Source organism: Nelumbo nucifera, chromosome 4 (genome assembly GCF_055504915.1).
Source record: "Nelumbo nucifera cultivar China Antique chromosome 4, China Antique-T2T, whole genome shotgun sequence".
Taxonomy (NCBI): Eukaryota; Viridiplantae; Streptophyta; class Magnoliopsida; order Proteales; family Nelumbonaceae; genus Nelumbo; species Nelumbo nucifera.
This window is the reverse complement of record NC_142652.1, coordinates 87,119,608-87,141,159: the sequence shown is the minus strand read 5'-3', so window position 1 is coordinate 87,141,159 and position 21,552 is coordinate 87,119,608. Positions and strand designations below refer to the sequence as shown.

The 21,552-nt window shown below is 41.8% G+C and overlaps 1 protein-coding gene across 7 annotated transcripts in view; it reads left to right on the top strand.

The window, feature by feature from the left end:
* The window catches only part of LOC104613081 (F-box/RNI-like superfamily protein), an 80,366-nt gene that overhangs the window by 38,206 nt on the left and 20,608 nt on the right, over positions 1–21,552 (top strand). For all 7 annotated transcript variants that reach the window (XR_737887.3, XR_737885.3, XR_016085434.1 and 4 more), the window contains one exon: positions 8,579–8,771. Coding sequence is in view for 3 of the 7 variants with exons in the window: in XM_088902987.1 (XP_088759113.1) it covers positions 8,579–8,771 (193 nt within the window). In the remaining 4 variants the exon portion in view is untranslated. The remainder of the gene's footprint in view (positions 1–8,578; positions 8,772–21,552) is intronic.

The window sequence follows — 21,552 nt, the reverse complement described above, 5'->3', positions numbered from 1 at the left end:
CTGAAGAATTTGGTTCTTGCTGAAGAGTTGTCTTGCTGATTCTGCTTCACCTCACACTGTGTCATCTTCAGTGGGAGCAGATTTTGGTTTTCTCCTTGGGCGTGAACACCTTCATTGGGAGTTACTGTTACTCTATATCAGGTATATCCCTCTCCTCCCTTTTTAGTTTCAGATCTGGTCTGGTTTGTTTCAAGATTGATCCTTGAAAATGCAGTTTTCTAAAATAGGGAATGCGATTCCCAGATGGGAGAGAGAGAAATTTTTGAAATTTCGCCCAACCTTCCTACAGGGTTCGGCCATCCATATGATGGATCTCTCATCCCTTCACAATCATCTTCCTCGAGTCCAAATCCTGCAGTACACAAGAAGGGAAAAAGGTCAATGCTATTGACAAAAAACAAGTTTATAAGTAATTTCGGAACATGTAATACATTAGAAAGGGTATGTCCAAAAGGAAGGAATATGGTTCCTTGACCATCTATGGTGGAAAAAGAACTATCAGCTAATCTCACTTTGTTCCTACTAGATAAAAGGTGATAGGATTGAAAATAATTTGACTTACTCGTCATATGGTTTGAGGCTTCAGAGTCAATTATCCAAGGGGAATCAAATGAATGGGAAGACACATCGAAGGCGCTGGCAGAATTACCATTACTTGAACTAGATGCAAAAGAAGTTGAGGCAAGAGGAGCAGAATCCATCTGGCGGATTGTTCTCCCATACAAATCCAAGTGGTCACGGAAAGAATTAATGATATCTTCCCAGGGATCAGCAATGGATGGGCAGTCCTGGTTGATAGCAGTAGATGACTGAGGCTCCTGAGAGGCCAAGTTTGCTGTATTGAACTTTTTCTAACTTGGCTGCCTTGACTTCTTATTCTGATCTGATTTGTTACTCAACTCCTGAGCCCACTTTGGCTTTCCATGGAGGTTCCAACAAGTATCTTGAGTATGTATGGCCTTCTGGCAATGAGTACACCATAACTTATCCTTATCATCCTATAAAGAGACTGGGCCGAATGGGCCCTAGTATCTTTCCATGTAGTATGTTTTTATTTATCTATTAGCTAATGGCTAATGGCTAATGGCTAATGGCTAATGGCTAATGGCTAATGGCTAATGGGCTTATCTTAATGGGCCTATTATTTCTTTTTGCTAGTTCTCTTTATGTTACTGCCTAGCTGGCCACCCACTTAAGATTGAAGTTTTGCTACTTGTAATTATTCTAAGATTGAAGTTTAGTAAAAGGATTAGAGAAGGGAGGGAAGAGACATTCGAACTCTTCTTCTTCTCCTCTTCTTTTCTCCATCTTCTTTCTTTTGTGCTGCTGTTCTCTTCTTTTCTTCCTCTTTTCTCTCTAATTTTTCCCATGTTTACATCAATTTTAGAGGACTGATTTACATCTTGGTATCAGAGCAGGTTTCTTTCTTCTTTTTTTCTTCTTTCTCTTTTCCCATACACCCTTCAATTAAGAGAGTGTATGGAGAGATAGGTTCTTTATAGTTCAGAGGATCTTTTGCCTAGTTGGTAGAGGGTTTGGAGAGTTTAAATCTGGCCAGAAATTGCCAAGAAGTGATGTTGTATTGTTTCTGATTCGAAGTTATGGGTAGAAGTGAAGCTTTGGGTGTGGCGCTCTGTGCTTGGGAGGTGCCTTTTGACTTCTAAAAGAGGGCGGTTCAGTTTTGGAAGAGGTTGGGAAGCTCTGGTAGAAGCAGCTGCATCTTCTCTTTTTCTCCCCAACAGTCAGACACAGTGAAACCCTAGTTTTCAAGCATCTGAGTACTAGTTTGACTTCAAGTAAGTTTATAAAATCCCTTGGATCATTGATTCTAGTGCATTAAACCATATGACCAACTTGTCTAATCTTTTCTGTTCATACCACCTCCTCTCTGGTAAAGAGAAAATATCCCTTGCTGATGGGTCTCTTGCTCCCATTTTCGGGAAAGGGGATATAAAGACCTCTAACACCCTTTATTTATCCTTTGTCCTTCATGTTCCTAAACTTAATACACATCTTTTATCTGTTAGTAGCTTAACTAAATCCATGAACTGTAGCATAACCTTCTTTCTCACTCATTGTGTTTTTTAGGACCTGCAATCTTAGAGGATGATTGGGAGTGGCCATGAGGCGAATGGAATATACTTGTTGAACACACCTGATAGAGCTCTTGGACCACCTCATGGAGTTGCCTTGGAGTCAGTCTTGTCAGAGTTGTTAGACAGTGTATGCCCTTAGCTCCAATCAGTATGATGTACATTATGACATTTATTGTAAATGAATAAATACAAATTCATGTTATTGTGGTGTGTTTCTGTGTAATACCCTTAAACTGGACACATATGAGACTCATGTTAGTTTAGAATCTTCATAGCTGTTGGATAGATTTGGGGAGATTTATCCTACCAAGGCTGACACTGGTGTACTGCCAAGTTGGTTGGGGTGGCTTGTCTCAGTTGCCAGGGTGAGACCTGAGGTACATGCAGTGTGGGTTTTCTTGAAACCCTGAACCGGATCAAAATTCCAGTATTGCCCTAGACCTTGGAGATAGATGGGCAAAACTGGACTATTACACCTGACCCCTAGACTCGATTATGATACTGTTCTAGATGTCGGATTGGGCTGTATTTGATATTTCAATCAATGAGATCCTTAGAGGGGGTCAAAACCTAGGTATGTTGGGACAGTCCGAGAATTCATCTGAGTGGATGATCATAGTGACAGGATCAGCCCCTTTGTCGGACAAAGTGAATGATCGGGGATGCACTCTCTCTGATGGAAACCTAAACTGCCGGCAGTTGATTTCAACCGTTGAAATTTGTTTTGCAAAATATATTTATATATAAAGATATACATATATATATTATGGTTTCAAAATGTTTGCAAAAGGTTTAATTCCTGAGATCCATGTGAGTAGAGAGTGCAATACTGCACCTTGTAGCCGAGGGAGAGGTTCTCTCTTGTCGGGCAGTGTTTGATCATTATGGGCTGAGAGGTTAAGTGTAAGACCATTGAGGGTTATACCTAATGGGCTAATAGCATTTTCCCACAGTCCATGGGCCTTCATACGATGGCTGGACCCAAGGACCATTTAGTGTAAATGTTGGGCCCATTAAGAGCCCATAGTGATGGACTCAGGGGTTCACTGCATTCAGCAGTGAATTCGGCCAGGCCTTGTAACAGAGGCTAGGCTGAACCCATGTGGCTGATGTGTAGATTAATGATAGGGTCCCACGCCATACAAAGAGAGCCAAGCTAGACAACATTAAAGTGGAAGTGAGCTTGAAAGCTTAATGGGCTTAAAAGCCCATTTCGAAATGGGTTAATTAGATTAATGAAATAGGGGCGGATCTGGGATTTGGATCAGCAGATAAGATAAGGGATTATCCTTATCCACTTAAAGAGTCCAGATCCAAATAAAGATTTGGATCAAAGGAACTCCTAATTTGATTAGGAAGGCTGAAGAATCACTAGTTCTTGGTGAAGAACTATCTGCTGATCCTGCCTCACCCTAAGTTGTGCCATCTTCAGTGGAAGGAGGATTTGGTACTCTCTTTGGGCGTGAGCACCTATGTTGGGAGGAGCATTCTTGCATCGATTCCGTATCAGGTATATCCCTCCCTTAATTTGGTTTCAAATTTGGTCTGGTTTGGTTATAAGAACGAAACTTGAAAATGCAGTTTTCTGAATTGGGAATAGGATTCCCGGATGAGAGTAAAGAAATTTTTGAAATTTCACCCAACCTTTCCGTAGGGTTCGGTCATCCATATGATGGATCTCCCATCCCTTCAAGAGTCTGTTAACAGAGTCATGTTATGTCACTTTCAGTTTGGTCATTTGTCTTTTTCTGCTTTGAGTCATTTGTTTCCAAATATGTTTATGGGGGTGTCTTTATCAAGTCTTCATTGTGAATCGTGTGAATTGGCAAAGCATTGTAGACAAATCTAGTTTAACACCTGGATCAAAATATTCTGTTCTGATAATGCTAAGGAGTATTTTGAGAAAACCCTCTCAACCTATCTTGAAACTTTTGGGGTTATTCATCAAAGTTCTTGTTCCTACACTCTACAATAGAATAGAGTGGTGGAAAGGAAGAACTGGCATGTGGTTGAAGTTGTTAGATCCCTCCTTTTTGCATCCCATGTTCCTATAAAATTTTGGGGAGATGTTGTGCTTATTGCTACCTTTTTGATTAATTGTATGCCTTCCCGGGTTCTTGGCTTCAAAACCCCCTTTAGCCTTCTCTTTCTAGATGAGGATCTCTTCTCTCTTCCTCTCCGTGTTTTTGGGTGCACCCGCTATGTGCATGTTCACAGCCATCAAAGGCACAAATTTGAACGTAAGGCTTGTAAATGTGTTTTTTTTGGGATATGCCCCCATGCTGAAAGGATATTGCTTTTTTGATCCGGTTAGTGGCACCCGCTTTGTATCTCGGGATGTCACATTTGCTGACTCTACTCCTTTCTTTAGTATTCCTCCTAAGGGGGAGAAATTTAAGGAACCCTTTGCTATGTCTCTAGCAGTTCCTCTTCCTGCTCCTTTTGAGTCATCTGATGAGGTGTCCACTTCTCCCACTGGACATACCTCTAGTATTCCTGCTCCTCCTCTTCCTCCTCCACCTCATCCCCCTATAATTCCTCCTCATCCTGTTCTCCAAAGGTGGTACCAAAGACACAGATTCAGACATGGGCAAGTTGTTTCCACTCCTACAGAAGAGCCTCTTGCTCCTCTCATCATGACTGAGGTAACAGGTCAGCCTTCCTCTGGCCCATCTACTTCTTTCCCAAACCTTGATCTTTCCATTGCTCTTCGCAAGGGTAAGCGGAAGTGTACAACCCATTGTATCTCTAAACATCTGTCCTATAGCCTTCTATCTCCTACCTACTACTCTTTTCTTGCTTTTGTTTCTTCTCATGTGATACCTAGGTCTGTACCAAAAGCCCTATCTAAACCTGAATGGAGAGATGCTATGATGGATGAACTGGATGCTTTGCATAAGAACCATACCTAGGATATTGTTGACTTGCCAAAAGGGAAGGAACCAGTGGGTTGTAAATGGGTATTTGCCATTAAATATCATTCTGATGGCTCTATTGAGAGGTTTAAGGCCAGGTTGGTTGCTAAAGGCTACACTCAGATGTATGGTATTGACTATCTTGAGACATTTGCTCCTGTGGCTAAGATGACCTCAGTCTGGGTTTTGTTATCTCTAGCTGCTACTTTTGATTGGCCTCTCCACTAGTTTGATGTTAAAAATGCCTTTTTGAATGGAGATCTACATGAAGAGGTCTATATGTCTTTGCATCGGGGGTGTAGGGAAAGGAAATGCAAGGGAAGGTGTGTAAACTGCAGAAATCCATTTATGGTCTCAAACAGTCTCTCCTTGTCCTTGGTTTGAGAGGTTCAGGGCTGCTCTTGTCTCATTTGGTTACACACAAACTCAATCTGACCATACCTTGTTCTTGAAAAGAAGTGGCTCTTTGGTAACCTTTCTGATAGTTTATATTGATGATATTGTGGTCACGGGTAATTACACCCAAGAGGTCAATAAACTTAAAAGATTTCTTAACTCTGAATTTGAGACCAAGGATTTAGGAGATCTCCAATATTTTTTGGGCATTGAAGTTGCTAGATCTAAGGATGGTATCTTAATTTCTCAGCGCAAATATATCTTTGACCTTCTTACTGAGACTGTTAAACTTGGTGCTAAACCAGCCTCCACTCCTATTGATCCCAATCATAAGCTTTCTACTACAGATGGTGAACTTTTATCCGATAAGGGAGTGTTTCAGAGACTGCTTGGGAAATTGTTACATCTCTGCATGACTCAGCTGGACATTTCCTATGCAGTGAATGTTATTAGTCAATTTATGCATTCTCCTAGAGATAACTCATTTAGTTGCTGTAGAAAGAGTTTTGTGTTACTTGAAAGGTACTCCAGGGAAAGGTATTCTATTTGCCAAACATGGACACGTGAAGCTGGAAGCATACATTGGTGCTGATTGGGCAGGATGTATTGATGATAGGAGATCCACCTCGGGTTGTTGTGCTTTGGTGGCAGGGAACATTGTTTCATGGAGGAGTAAGAAATAGTTCGTAGTTGCCAGATCCTCTGCTGAAGCAGAATGCAGGGCAATGGCACATGGTGTGTCAGAATTACTGTGGCTACGATCCCTTTTAGAAGAATTGGGGGTTGACTATGAGAAGCCAATGATGCTCTACTGTGACAACCAAGCAGCTACCAATATTGCACATAATCCTATTCAACATGATAGAACTAAGCACATTGAGGTTGATAGACCTTTTATATAGGAAAGAGTTTCCTCAGGAGAAGTTTGTTTGCCATTCATCACCTCAGAAGAACAGTTGGCTGATATTTTGACTAAGGGAGTTCCGAGAGGGAAGCCGACACATTATATAAGCAAGCCAGGCATGTTGACATTTATGCTCAGCTTGAGGGGGAGTGTAAAGAGACTGGCCGAATGGGCCCTAGTATCTTTTCTTGTAGTATGTTTTTATTTATCTATTAGCTAATGGATAATGGGCCTATTATTTCTTTTTACTAGTTCTCTTTATGTTACTGCCTAGCTGGCCACCCACTTAAGGGTATACTTGTAATTATGCTAAGATTGAAGTTTAGTAAAAGGATTAGAGAAGGGAGGGAAGAGACATTCGAACTCTTCTTCTTCTTCCTCTTCTTTTCTCCATCTTCTTTCTTTTGTGTTGTTGTTCTCTTCTTTTCTTCCTGTTTTTTCTCTAATTTTTCCCAAGTTTACATCAGTTTTAGAGGACTGATTTACATCTCATCCACTCTCTTTGGGAAGTCACCTTCTTAAAGGAATTATTGCCTCCTACACCCACACTCCTTTTAGCCACTAAGGCAATCTGCTCCCCCTTGGAGCTATTCATCACACTGCCTACTCTCTTCGGATTGTACTAGAGCATACACTTCTTGTACTAAAGGAAGATATTTACTTCCTAATATCTGAACTCTGAGGGACTCATATACAAGGTTCTGCCCCAAGAGGAAGGCAAAGACCTGTTGTTGGGAAACCAGAGACTTGTAGGCCTTAGCATCAGCATCACACTTCCAATCATTGTTCTGATAGTGATCTAGTTCTTTCCATATTGAGGTCAAATCTGAATAGTAGGCTGAGAGAGTCCTCTCCCCCTGCTTACAAGTAGAAGAGGCAGCTTGCAACTGGTATATTTTGGCATAATGGCATTGCTCTGAATAGGTAGATTTTGCCTGCTCCCAAATCTCAACAACTGTTTCTGCCCACATGAAGGTCTTCCTGACTGGAGGCAACATAGAAAGTAATAGCCATGACATCACCATGTTGTTTTCCTAATTCCACCTATGATGCTCTACCTCTGAGACTTCAGTTCTTTAGTTTTACCATTAATATAGTCTACCTTCCCCCTGGTAGTTATGTATAGTTTGATTCCCCTTGACCATTCTAGGTAGTTAAGACCATCAAAAGGTATCACAGCCATGGGAAAACTCATGTCAAATCCCCCACTCACTCCACTTTGATTGGAGGACCCACTAGACAGGATAGAATCCTCAGAAGACATGTTATAAGATTTAGGTTCACAGATCAGTTCAGTTCAAAATCAGTCACAGTTCAGCCACAATTCATTTACAGTTCAGTTCAGCCACAGTTCAATTACAGTTCAGTCACAGTTCAATCCCCAGTTCAGCCCCAGTTCAATCCCCAATTCAGTCTCAGTTCCACAGTTCAATCTCCAATTCAGTTCAGTCAAGAGTAAGTTATAGGGCTAGCACACATATAGGAAAAACTTGCTTGCACACTGCTGAAAGACATTTCAGAGACAAAAGAGGGCAACTCTGGTGCTAGGCTGACTTTGTATGTACCCTTTCATCACTTTTCTTGGATACACAGCTACTGAAAAAATTCCCAAGGAAGATAGCCAACTGTTGTCTTATAGTTACAGATCATTTAGACCTACACCATCCAGTTATCTGGGTACAAAAAAATATCAGGATCACGCAACACAGTTCAAAGAGAACATAGCAGTTTCAGGTCATCTAGACCTCCAAAACCCACTTACCTGGGTACAAGGAAGAAGGGAAGAGGACTAGTAGAACCCCCTTCAGATCAGTCTGATCTACTTCTTGATCAGATTCGGTCCACAGAAAGGTGAAGTCAAAAAAGGAAGGATTGAGAAGACTTATCGCACTCTTTCTAACCTCAGAAAACCCGCTCTGATACCATATTTTCAGGTTAAGGATATCAAAGAAGAAGAAGAGAAGAGGAAGAGAGAAGAGAGAAGAGAACAATTTTGGATTCAAAATCACATAGCTGGCGGCGCCAGCTATTAGCTTTTATATTAGGGCGACCCAACTAATAATAAAAATAAGTAGAATTACAAGAGTGTCCCCTGCGGCACTAAAGGACAGAAATATAAATAAAAAAACTGAGAACAACTGATTTCAACATTGTTAATATGATGAGCACTCTAGGGAGTGTGCATCCATAGTTTTTGTTTTTTTTTTTTCATAGATTGCATGTTTCTAGCGATTGATTAACTTGCAGTTCTGTATCATTGGTTCCAGGGGCCTTTCGGAGCTGGCTTTATTATACTGTCAAAGGATTGGTAATACTGCTCTTTCTGAAGTTGGTAGAGGTTGCAAACTCTTACAAGCTATTCGCTTGGTGGATTGTTCAAGTATAGGAGATGATGCCATATGTGGTATAGCTCAGGGATGCAGGAACTTGAAGAAACTTCATATCCGTCGATGTTATGAGGTAGTGCTTTTGGCTTCTTATGTGGCGAAGGACTTTTCACCTGTTCTTTCTCCCCTTCCAATTAATAACACTCTTTTACCAACTCTTTGCTTATATTTTCTTATACACATTCTTTCAGATGATCATGGAGTTTTCTTTTTGGTAATTCTTTGATATTCTTTTATACATGAAAAACGTTTTACTTGTAGGCGAAGATGTTTCATGAATAATTGTACTTCAGAAAAGATTGCATATGGAGTGCTATACTTTTTTTTGATCAGCAGAAAAGTTTAATTTATTAGATTTAAAGAAAGTTGTAACAGTACAAATGATGGCAGGGATGTCATCCCCAGGAGCTTATCAAATTACAGTTACAAAGAATTCTCAAAAAAGTACATCAGTTTACAATTTAGCCCTAAACAAGCCATCTCTATCAGCTCCTTGCTTTGTCAATACCAATACATCTGCAATTCCATTTGCAGACCTTCTTATCCACCCAAAAGTGGAATTGAATCTCTTTGCCAAGGTGTCAATCTCCCTAAAAGCATGTCTGTATTTCCATGGAGCTGATCTGATATTCTTGGACCAAAATATGACTAACTGAGAATCTCCTTCCACTTCTAATTCCCTTACTCCAACTTGTACATCAAGCCTTAATCCTTGTAAGAGAGCCATCACTTCAGCTTGTACTGAATCTCCAAAGCCAATTGGTCCTGAAAATAATGCCACCACCACTCCTTCATGGTTTCTACAAACACCTATTCCTGCCCTTCCTAGATTACCCAATGAGCTACTGTCAAAGTTAAGCTTTAATTTATTGAAAGATGGAGGTTTGGAAACTGTTCTTACACTTTCTGCAGGTCTAACTGTTTGTGCCACTTCAGTCCAGGATTGTATTATGTCATTTGTTGAGAATTCTCGAAAGAGATCCAAAGTTTTTAACCCAATGTGCTGTCCTTACTGTTACGGATTCAAACAGTTCCTCCTTTGATTTGCTCTTCTCATTAAAAATTCTCTAATTTCTTTCTTCCCATACAGTCCAGATCATCGTTTCTCTTGCTGTCCTCCACATAACTCTTACTCTCTTCTTTTGTTGACTTAAGAAACTGGAATTGGATAGGCCTACCACATCCTGTGGAGGATCCCATCTGCAACCAAAGAGGGAACAAACATATTTCCATATACAAGACATAAAAGGGCAGGTAACAAGTAAATGAGGAAGGGTCTCACCACTTTCCTTGCAAAGGATACACACATGAGGAGAAAGGCATTTGTTTGGCCTTCTTTTTTGTAGCAAGTTACAGGTGTTGATCTTCCCAAGGAACACTTCCCAACACAAAGCTTGTACTTTAGGAGGGATAGGCTTACACCAGATTTCTTTAACTGGGAAAGTTTTCCCTAAAGTCTCCGACAAGACAAGAAGGTTAAAAAAGGAAGCACAAGAGAAAAGGCCATCAGGTGAAGGGAACCGAATTGTTCCATCTGGAGAGTTAGGGTTCAAGAAATCATTTTCTAGCTCTGATAGTAAGAGGACAAGGGAATCATGTTCAAAATCTCTCAGATCTTTCCTAAATCCAAAATCCCAATTTATACCAATTTCCATTGAAAAGCCAAATCTTGAGATGGGTTCAGCTTTGTAATTGGATAAGGAAAAGGGCAAGGGAAATTGTTATTTCAATGGCAGATCCCCAACCCAAAGATCTTCCCAGAATAAGACCCTCTCCCCATTACCCACATCAAACTGAGTGAAACTGAGAAAGGTTGGTAATGTAATGCATATATTATTGCTTTCTAGGGGGATCTTGAAGAAGTATGAGTTGCCAAAGTTGCATCCTATCCATTTTCTGCCGTACCGTGAACGCTTCCAATGACCTTGTGCCACAATCTATTTCTTTTTAAAGGAAATCTCTAGAGCCATTTTCCTAGTAGAGCTGTATATTGTATTTCTCTATTAGATTCCCAATTCCAAAGTCCTCCCAATTCTTTAGGTTCGCATACCTGTTCCCATTTTATAAGATGATCTCTTCTTTCATCCCCCGGTTCCCACAAGAAATATCTCATAATTTTCTCCAGGTTTGCAATCCTGACCGGTATTCTAAAGGTAGAAAGGAAGTTGGCTAAGGTGGATCTAATCAGAGTAATTCTTCCTCCCATAGAAATAACCCCTCTTCCAAAAGGTTAACTTTTTGGTGAACCTTTCTATTACAGGTTTCCAAAAGCTTTCTAGCCTAGGGTAACCCCCCAATAGCATACCAAGATACTCTAGGGGCCAATGCAATATCTGAGGTGCCTGTAGAATCAAAACTGTGCAACAAGGAAATAGAAGGAGCTGGGAATTTCACAATATGTTCAAAAAGGGATACACTTTCAAGAAAAACTACATTACGAGAGATTCAAAGGCGACGAACCAAGGGATCATAACAAAGAAATCCCTTATGTTTAGAACTATATCCCATGAAGGCACACAAAGCTGCTTGTGTAGTTAACTTTGTGCGTTCATGGGGTGGAAGGTAGACAAAATAAACACAACCAAAAACCCTGAGCATGGATAGGTCTGGAGGTTTGTGAAAAAGAGATTGCAAAGGAAAAGAGTTATTCAAAACAGATGACGGAAGACGGTTTATGAGATACACAGCAGTGCTGGCCGCCTCCACCCAAAACCAAGAGGGTACATGGAAGTCCTGTAAAAGGGTTTTGACTACACTCAAGATGTGCCCATTCTTCCTTTTTGCTACCTCATTTTGTTGTGGGGTGATCAAACAAGATTTTTGGGGTTGAATTCCATGTTGTTTCAGGTAGTTCTGAAAATCCCCATCAATATTATCTCCCCCTGAATCCGATCTTAGCACAGACTCGAGCATCAAATTGGGTAGTTACATAAGCGTGAAAGTGTTTAAAAACAGTGTACACTTCAGATTTCTTTCGAAGAAAATAAGCCCAAGCAAAACAAGTGCAGTCATCAATGAAGGTGACAAAATACTTATATCCCAGCCGTGAAACAACTGGAGACAACCAGACATCACTATTGTTTATAATTAAAAATATATGATGTAAAAATAAATAAATAAAATAATATAAATAAATATAAAGCTGGAAAGGGGGGGCAGATTTGACAGCTGGCCCACTCCACATTAATTCAAATTTTAAAGTGTTGGTTATGGGGGGGAGTTAGGCAACCACCCCACGTATGAAGAGTGGGGAGGTTGCTCTAACCTCCCTACCCCATAACTGTGTTAGGAACCTGCCTAACTCAGGGCTCTTCATGGGAGCCAACCTCCTGAATTCGTTGGAGGGAGAGAGAGAGAGAGAGAGAGAGAGAGCTAACCTCCCGAAAGAATTACTGTCTTATTTCTCCTTGCGCTTCACTACTTATACTGTTTACAATCTTTGATTTCTTTCTGTTACAGCTGTTGCAAGTGGACGATTAGTTGTGCTGACGTGGCCTCCTCTTGTAAAACTGATTAACTGCTTCTGTTGTTCTGTTCCAGTAGTCTTTACACTCCCCCCCCCCCGCTCCTTTAGAGTGACCTTGCCCTCAAGGTCTAATGTGGGAAAATTTGATTGCAGACCTAAGTAGGATTCTCAGGTTGCATCCTCTTCTGGGAGTTTAGACCAAACAACTAATGCTTCTGGTATGACTCCTTCACCCTGGCGCACCCGTCTGAAATCAATGATGTGGGCTGGCTCAGTCTGCACTTGTCCTTCCTCTGAAAATGTGGGAAGGGTAGCACTTGTAATGACTCCTGACTTCGGCCCTTTCTTCAGTAAGGAGATATGGAATACAGGGTGCAGTATTGATGTTGTCGGAAGGTCCAGCTTGTAGACCACTGACCCTATTCTCTCAAGGATTTTAAATGGTCCAAAATAGTGCGGGCTGAGTTTGTTCCACTGTTGGTGTGCAACTGAAATCTGCCTGGACATTCTTGTGGTGTTTATCATAGGTGTGCTTCATCCATTGCTGTGCCTGTAAGAGACGATGTCTCAGTTGCCTTAGTACCTCATCCCGTTGCGTTAGCTGTTCTTCAACGGCCGCTACTATGGTGGTTCCTTTTTCATAAGGAATTAGAGGGGGAGGGTCCCGACCATAAAAAGCTCTGAAGGGTGTCATCCCCGTGGTGCTATGGAAAGTGGTGTTGTACCACCATTCGGCCCAGTGGATCCACTTCACCCATTGTCTTGGTCAATCTCCCGCGAAGCATCTCGGATATGTTTCGAGACTCTTGTTAACCGCCTCTGTCTGTCCATCAGATTGGGGGTGGTAGCTAGTTGACTTGAAGAGTTTAACCCCATGTAGGCGGAAAAGCTCAGCCCAGAAACGGCTCATAAAGATAGGGTCCCTGTCTGATACAATTGAGCTAGGGAGCCCGTGTAGGCACACAATTTCCCGGAGGAATAATTCAGCAATTGTGATAGAGGTAGGAAATGACTGTATTTCGTCAATCTATCCACTACAACAAGGATAACTGTTTTGCCGGTAGAAACGGGCAATCCTGTGATGAAATCCATTGATATATCATCCCAGACTTGGGTTGGTATTGGGAGTGGTTGCAAGAAGCCTGCTGGTGTTGTAGTGGCCGACTTGTTTTGTTGGCATACTGCACACCCGGCTATGAAGTTCTAGATAGATGTATGCATGCCTTTCTAATGGAATTGTGTGGCGATGCGTTTTTGTGTTCGTAGGATGCCGGAGTGGCCACCTGTGGGTGAGGCATGGAATAATTCCAGGAGCTTCCTGAGATGAGCAGAATCTGCCGGAATTTCCAGGCGTCCTTTGAAGAAGAGTAGATCATTCTTAATGGTGTACCCGGGGTGCAGTGAGGGATTTGCCAAAACTTGGGCCTTCAACTGCTGTAACTCCCTATGGGATTGGGCTTCTTTTCGAAGTAGATCCAGGAGTGGAGAAGTTGGGGAAGATACTAGTAACTGAAATGATTGTGGGTGCCGTGAGAGGGCGTCAGCCACCCAGTTAGCAGCCCCTGCTTTGTACTCAATTATGTAGTCGTACCCCCCTTCAAGATGCGCAGAAGCCAGAGCTACCCTGTCTTGCCCAGGTGTCTCATGGTAATCGAAATACCGTTCGGCTCTGAGAATCCAGGGAGTTGGGTCGCCGCCTGAGAAGATGGGGAAATCGATATTGGCTGCTCTCGTTGCCGTTGGCCTTGTTCTGCGGTTGTTTTCATTGCTGCGCTCTTCTTGGCTTCCTCTGTCGTTGTTCGTTGCCCCCTGCTCCAGCCGATTGAGGAGAGCAGTGAAACCTTCCTTCATTTCTTTGAGATCTGATGACATTCGATGGATCTCTACCTCCATCTGATCCACTCGGGTGTCTACTGACGTGTTTCTTGTGTTGGTCATGCTGACTCTGATACCAACTTGTTAGGAACCTGCCTAACTCAGGGCTCTTCGAGGGAGCCAACCTCCTGAATTTGTTGGAGGGAGAGATAGATAGATAGAGAGAGAGAGAGAGAGAGAGAGAGATATTAATGTCGAAAGAATTAGTCTTATTTCTCTTTGTGCTTCACTACTTATACTGTTTACAATCTTTGATTTCTTTCTGTTACAGCTGTTGCAAGTGGACGATTAGTTGTGCTGATGTCGCCTCCTCTTGTAAAACTGATTAACTGCTTTCTGTTGTTCCACTCCACGTTAATTCATAAAGTGTTGGTTATTGGGGGGGGGGGGGAGTTAGGCAACCACCCCACGTATGAAGAGAGCAACCTCCCTACTCCATAACTGTCTCCCTCTATATAAGGGGGAGAGTAGAAGAAAATGGGGTCTGCAGATTGAGAGAAAGAAAAAAAAAGAAGAGAGAGGAAGAGAAGAAATAGAGGAAGGAATTAGTAGGCTGCTGATTGAGTTAAGGATAACCATACACAGGTATAGCTTTTATCTTCATCTTCTACCCCTTAAAAATTTTATCTATTGCAATCTTTATCTTATTCTCTCTCTCTCTCTCTCTCGAATTCTGTTAGAACTCAACATCTTATTTCAATTTATGTTCGGTGGATCTTATCCAACTCAAAAGATCATTCAATATAATGGGATAAAAGACACATCTCTGGGTCCCACTGTCAGTGGATTTTATCCACTTAAAAAAAAGGGATAGGTGTGCTGGTTTACCACCTGTAACAGCACACGTTGCCACTTGCTACTGACAAGATTTCTTGGGACCCACTTTGGTTTGGTCGATTTTATCCACCTCAGAAGATCAGAATCTTCAATGGACTGCCCATACCACAGCAGATAAAAACAAAAGGAGAACAAAAGGTCTTGCTTGGGACCCACTATGATCACTGAGATACTAAGTTTTCAACAGGTGTATTAATACCTGCATACAAAACAGAAAAAGATCAATATGAAGCACACTGCACACCACATTCGGTGGATTTCATCCACCTCAAAGGGGATATACCTCACTCTTATAATAGATATAAATAATGCCGTTTTGATGGCTCCCACCCATAATTAGGGAGACCTATTATCACATTCGGTGGATGTTATCCACCTCAGAAGAACCAAAAAAAAAAGGGTCCATCTACTGTTTTAAATAACATGATTCAGTGGGGTCCCCTTTCAGCTTAATAGGTCCCACTACCAAATTAACTAGCGGGTCCCACCTGTCAGTGGGCCCACTGTTAAAATATTCAATATAAAAACATTAAAGTGGGCCACACCCACTATCAAACCAACCTAGCAGGTCCCACCTATCAGTGGGGCCCACTGTTAAAATATTCAATATAAAAGTATTAAAGTGGGCTACACCCACTATCAAGCTAATCTAGTGGGTCCCACCTGTCAGCGGGGCCCACTGTCAAAATATTCAAGTTTTAAGTCTTAAAGTGGGCCATGCCCACTAACAAATCAAACTAGTGGGTCCCACCTGACAGCGGGGCCCACTGTCAAAATATTTAAGTTTGAAACCTTAAAGTGGGTCATGTCCACTATCAAACCAACCTAGTGGGTCCCACTTGTTAATAGGACCCACTGTCAAAATATTTAAATTCAAAACATTAAAGTGGGCCAGGCCTACCATTAAATCAAACTAGTGGGTCCCACCTATCAGCGGGGCCCACTATCAAAATATTAAGGTGGGTCATGCCCACCACCAAATCAGTATAGTAGGTCCCACTTTTTACCGATTAACAGGACTCACTATTAAGATGTATAAGTTTAAATGCATAAGTACCCAATGGTGCATGGATCTCATGACTACCAATTGTGGGGCCCACTCATGGGCATAACCCGCTAAGAGTCCAAGCTGATGGGACTGCCTATGTTATACCTATTATTGGGTTTAACCCTTACAAAGTAGTTCTTTCACATAAAATCAAAATCAAAGGGTATTTCCTTCAAGGAATATAATTAAGGGGTTTTAGCAGACAGTGAATACCTATACACCCTGAATAGGGAAGCCCTAATTCTACTCAAGTTCTTTTTCCTATGAATTATGATCAAAACAACTATGTATTAAATGAAAGGGAACAATTGCATACTCAAAATAAGAAGGAAAGGGTAAAATATGACTCTTACATAAACCACAAGTAATGCAATCTTTATTCACATTCTTAAAGGAAACAGAAACAGGTAAACTACCAGAAGCAAATAACTAATCAGGTTTCTTAGAGAAGGGATGGTCAAGGCATCTATGCCACAAATGCCAATCATTATTACAATGAAGAGATTCCGAACTAGAAGTAGTAGAAAGCAGACAAGAAGTAGAAGCAGAATCAGTCTTATTCTTCTCAAACTCCAAGGCAAAGAGTCTTCCCAGTCCTGTATCAAGCAACCATCAGAAGTAAATGAGACATTATTACCTTCCTCTACAAGTTGGCCAACAAAAATCAAATTGGTGGTGAGTTTAGGTACAAATAAAGTTTTGGATAAATGAAATGGAGATGATTTAGAGGTAGATAAGTACAAATCATCACAACCAAGTATGTCAAGTTTCTCACCGTTTGCAGTAATAATGTGTCTATTGGGAAGATGGGGTTTGGGATACTGACCAAGAGTAGCCCCTGTCATGTGGTTAGAGGCTCCTGAGTCTATATACCAGAGGTGGTTCGGTGAAGGGCAATAGGTTGGTAACTTACCAGACAGACTGATAGCAAAAAACGCCGAGGAGATGACCGAGGACATGACCTGTCAAATCCTTTCTTCAGACATACCGCTGGAAGTGTCATTTTATCCAGCTACAGAAGTGATAGAGGAGTAGGCATCTGAACCATCTACAGCAGTCTGATAGGCCTTGTAATTCCCTTTCTTCTGATTTGGACCACTACCTTTCTGCGGCCGGGTAGGACATTCAGTGATGATGTGGCCGACCTGTTTGCAATAGGTGCATGCGTTTTTCTTCTTATAATGGGAGACAACATGCCCATACTCCTTGCATTCATAACACTGTATCTTAGAGAAATCCTTCTTCCCCTTTGGTTTAGTTGCCAAGAAGACAGCATCAATGTTGGAATCCTTCCTTCCATCCAATGCAGTTTGAGTAGTCAATCTAGTTTCTGCCCTCAAAATCTCCCCAATAATAGTATCTAAGTCAGGAAGTGTTCCTCGGCTTAGGATATTAGAACGGACGACTTCAAATTCTGGCCTTAGGTGCATTAGGAAATGCATAATTTTTCTCCTCTCAAAGTGTTTCTTCATGTATTTAACACAACAGTCTGAAGGATCATCTCCCATGTGAACTAACTCATATTCTGTCTAAAGGTTAATGAACCCAGCATAGTACTCCTGGACCTTTCTATCTCCTTGATAGTAAGAAAAAATGTCAACCTCTATCTGATATTGTCTAGAGGTATTCGATTGCTGATAAACTTTCTCAAGATATTGAAACATCTCATAGGCTGTCATGTACCCTCTCATAGGGATAGCAATATCAGTTTCGACTGAGCCTAGAATCCATGATGCAATTTTTGCGTTGTCGATCTTCCACTGATTAAGTCCCTTGATGTTAGAGTCATCAGGTTTAGACACAGATCCATCTAGGTACCCCCAAAGACCTTTAGCTTCGACATGGAACTAAAAATTGAACTTCCATAGTGCATAGTTCGTACCATTGAACTTTATAGGAAGGACATGCATCCTTTCTGATGCCATCGAATGACAAAGGGCAACAACACACACTTCCAGAAACCAAAAGAAATTTGAACCAGAGAAGAAAAGAAGAATACCTTTCGGCTGATGTCCAAAAAAGGCAACTGTAGAGTTCTGCTGAACTGAAAAATGGATCAAAACCCCTCAAAGACGAAACCGATCCAAACCAAAGAGGTTCAATAGATCTGCTCTGGGCGACAGCAGATCTGAAATTTCAGGCTGATTTGATGTCTCTATAAGGAGATATATAAAAAAATGAACCCAGTGGCGCAACAGTCCAGAAAACAGATCTGTAGAGTTCAGATCTGTAGCCGATCCAAGAAGAGAAGTGATGAAGGGTGATTTGGATCGCGCACCATCAAGAAGAAAAGAAGATACTCAAGAACTTCCAAATACTGTTATGGAGTTCTTGAATCAGTAGTAGACAAGGTGTTGAGTGAAGTTCAGGTCGTGACCTGCTCTGATACCATGTCAAAGTCAGTTCGAAAGTCAGAGAAAGAGAGAGACGGACAAAGAGAGAACAGCTGAATGGTGGGTGTGACACTTGTATCAGTCGACACCCTGAAAGATATATTTATATTAAGTTGTAAAAGGACAGATCTGCCCTTAATGTATAGGAGAGAGATAATACAAAGAATAGTGCTCTCTCCATTTGCTTTGCAAAGGAAAGACCAGTTTGGGGAGATGCAAAGGTTGGGCCTTTTCTTTTGCAAGGTATCCAAAGTGTTTAATTTCCCAAGAGAGACTTCTCAACAAAGGGCTCCAACCTTAGGGGGACTGGGCTTAGACCAGACTTCCTTTCAAAAGAAATGAGGATTAGGGACTGAGCACAGCTGAGTGAAATAAGAAGCATAAGAAAAAAGACCCAGAGAATTCAGAGTCCAGATTCTAGCGCCAAGCTGCTTTGTTGCTGAAAAACCCTAGACTCTGTTTGTTTGGACTTTTCTATATCCCTTGCCAATGGATCCTGCAACAGTTTATTGTTACTAGAACCTAATTTTGGCCTAATAAAAGCAAAAAAAATGGTGGGAGAAAAATCATGACACCCTACCATAGAATGTGAGCAGAAGCTCTAGAATTTCTTTGTATCCCATTGATTATAAGCTACTTCATCTTCTGGGATGACAAATGACCATTAGCTTGTTCAAAGGACAAAATTTGACTTTTGCTGTTACCACTGTTGATATTGCCCTCATTTTCAAGCCAAATTACACTTGAGAAATTTTTTTTTTTTTTTGCATGTTCACCTTCAAAAGGAGACTTATCTAAATCTGCTGTAATTTTTCCTTGAAGAAGGAAAAGAAAAAGATGGTATACTCATTTGCAGAGGGGAAGAGGAAGCAATGCCATTAGATGGGTGTTAGTTTCTTAACTTCACCAACCAGAGAATATGAGTAGGGTTTCGGAAACTGATGCTTAGGATGTAAGGTCATGGTTTTTGGTAAGCATGAGGATGGTGAAACAAGAAGCATGTTATGTGTCCATGCGTTTTATCATTTACAGATTAATGAACTTTAATATAGATGATAAAAATGTGAACGTCACTGTCATGCAAGGTATGGTAGGTTGGGTATCAGGAAAGTGAGGAGTTTCAATTTAGCACTGCTCACTTTCTCAGCAGGTGGCACTGGAACTTCAATTCAGAACCCAATGATCTCTGGAAAAGATTTAGCAAGTATGGATTGCAGGAAAATGGTTGGGACAGCGCTCCCCCTTCTCAACCCTATGGCTGTAATGTTTGGAAAGGATTTGCAAAGCCCTACCCAGTCTTTTTACAAGGAATTAAATATAAGCTTGGAAATGGTTGCAGGTTGTATTTCTGGGTGTACACTTGGTGTGGTGATAGACCCTCATTTGAACTCCTTCTGGAGCTTTACTTGCTGGCAAGCAATGGAAATGCACTGGTAGCAGAATCTTATACTGCAGCATAAGATTCTATTTCTGGAAATCACAGTTTAGAAAAGTGACTGGGAATTATCCCAAGTTTCTGGTCTGCTGGGTTTGCTCCCTTCTCTGTTAGGAACCTGCCCAACTCAGGGCTCTTTGAGGGGCCAACCTCCTGAATTCTTGGAAGAAGAGAGAGGAAAAAGAGAGAGAGAGAGAGAGAGAGGGAGAGAGAGTTTAATGCTGAAAGAATCAATCCTATTCCCTTTTCTGCTCTACTACTTATAGTTTTACATCTTGATTGTTACAGTTGTTACAAGGCAGTTGTTACAAGTGGATGACAGTTATTACAAGTGGATGGTTTGTTGTGCTGACGTGGCCTCCTCTTGTAAAACTGATTAACTGCCTTCTGTTGGTCTGTTCCAGCAGTCTTGACAATCCCCCCTTCCTTTAGAGCGACCTTGCCCTCAAGGTCTAATGTAGGAAAATTTGATTGCAGATCTAAGTAGGATTCCCAGGTTGCATCCTCTTCCGGAAGGTTAGACCAAACAACTAATGCCTCTGGTATGACTCTGCCTCCCCGGCGCACCCATCTGAAATCAATGATTTGGGTTGGCTCAGTCTGCACTTGTCCTTCTTCTGAAAATATGGGAAGGGTCACACTTGTAATGACTCCTGACTTCGGCCCCTTCTTCAGTAAGGAGATATGGAATACAGGGTGCAGTTTGGATGTTGCCGGAAGGTCCAGTTTGTAGGCCACTGATCCTATTCTCTCCAGGATTTTAAATGGGCCAAAATAGCGCGGGCTGAGTTTGTTCCACTGTCAGCTTGCAACTCAAATCTGCCTGAAGGGTTGTAATTTGAGAAACACCCAATCACCTACTTCATATTGGACATTCTTGTGGTGTTTATCATAGGTGTGCTTCATCCATTGCTGTGCCTTGTAAGAGATGATGTCTCAGTTCCCTTAGCACCTCATCCCGTTGCGTTAGCTGTTCTTCAACGGCTGCTACTATGGTGGTTCCTTTTTCATAAGGAAGTAGAGGGGGAGGGTCCCGACCATAAAAAGCTCTGAAGGGTGTCATCCCCGCGGCGCTATGGAAAGTGGTGTTGTACCACCATTCGGCCCAGTGGATCCACTTCACCCATTGTCATCAGATTGGGGGTGGTAGCTAGTTGACTTGAATAGTTTAACCCTGTGTAGGCGGAAAAGCTCAGCCCAGAAACGGCTCATAAAGATAGGGTTCCTGTCTGATACAATTGAGCTGGGGAGCCCATGTAGGCACACAACTTCCCAGAGGAATAATTCAGCAATTGTGGCTGCTGTAAATGGGTGTGATAGAGGTAGGAAATGACTGTATTTTGTCAGTCTATCTACTACCACAAGGATAACTGTTTTGCTGGAAGAAATGGGCAATCCCGTGATGAAATCCATTGATATATCATCCCAGACTTGGGTTGGTATTGGGAGTGGTTGCAAGAGGCCTGCTGGTGTTGTAGTGGCTGACTTGTTTTGTTGGCATACTGCACACCCGGCTATGAAGTTCTGGATAGATGTACGCATGCCTTTCCAATGAAATTGTGTGGCGATGCGCTTTTGTGTTCGTAGGATGCCGGAGTGGCCACCCGTGGGTGAGACATGGAATAATTCCAGGAGCTTCCTGAGATGAGCAGAGGCTGCCGGGATTTCCAGGCGTCCTTTGAAGAAGAGCAGATCATTCTTAATTGTGTACCCGGGGTGCAGTGAGGGATTTGCCAATACTTGGGCCTTCAACTGCTGTAACTCCTTATGGGATTGGGCTTCTTTTTGCAGTAGATCCAA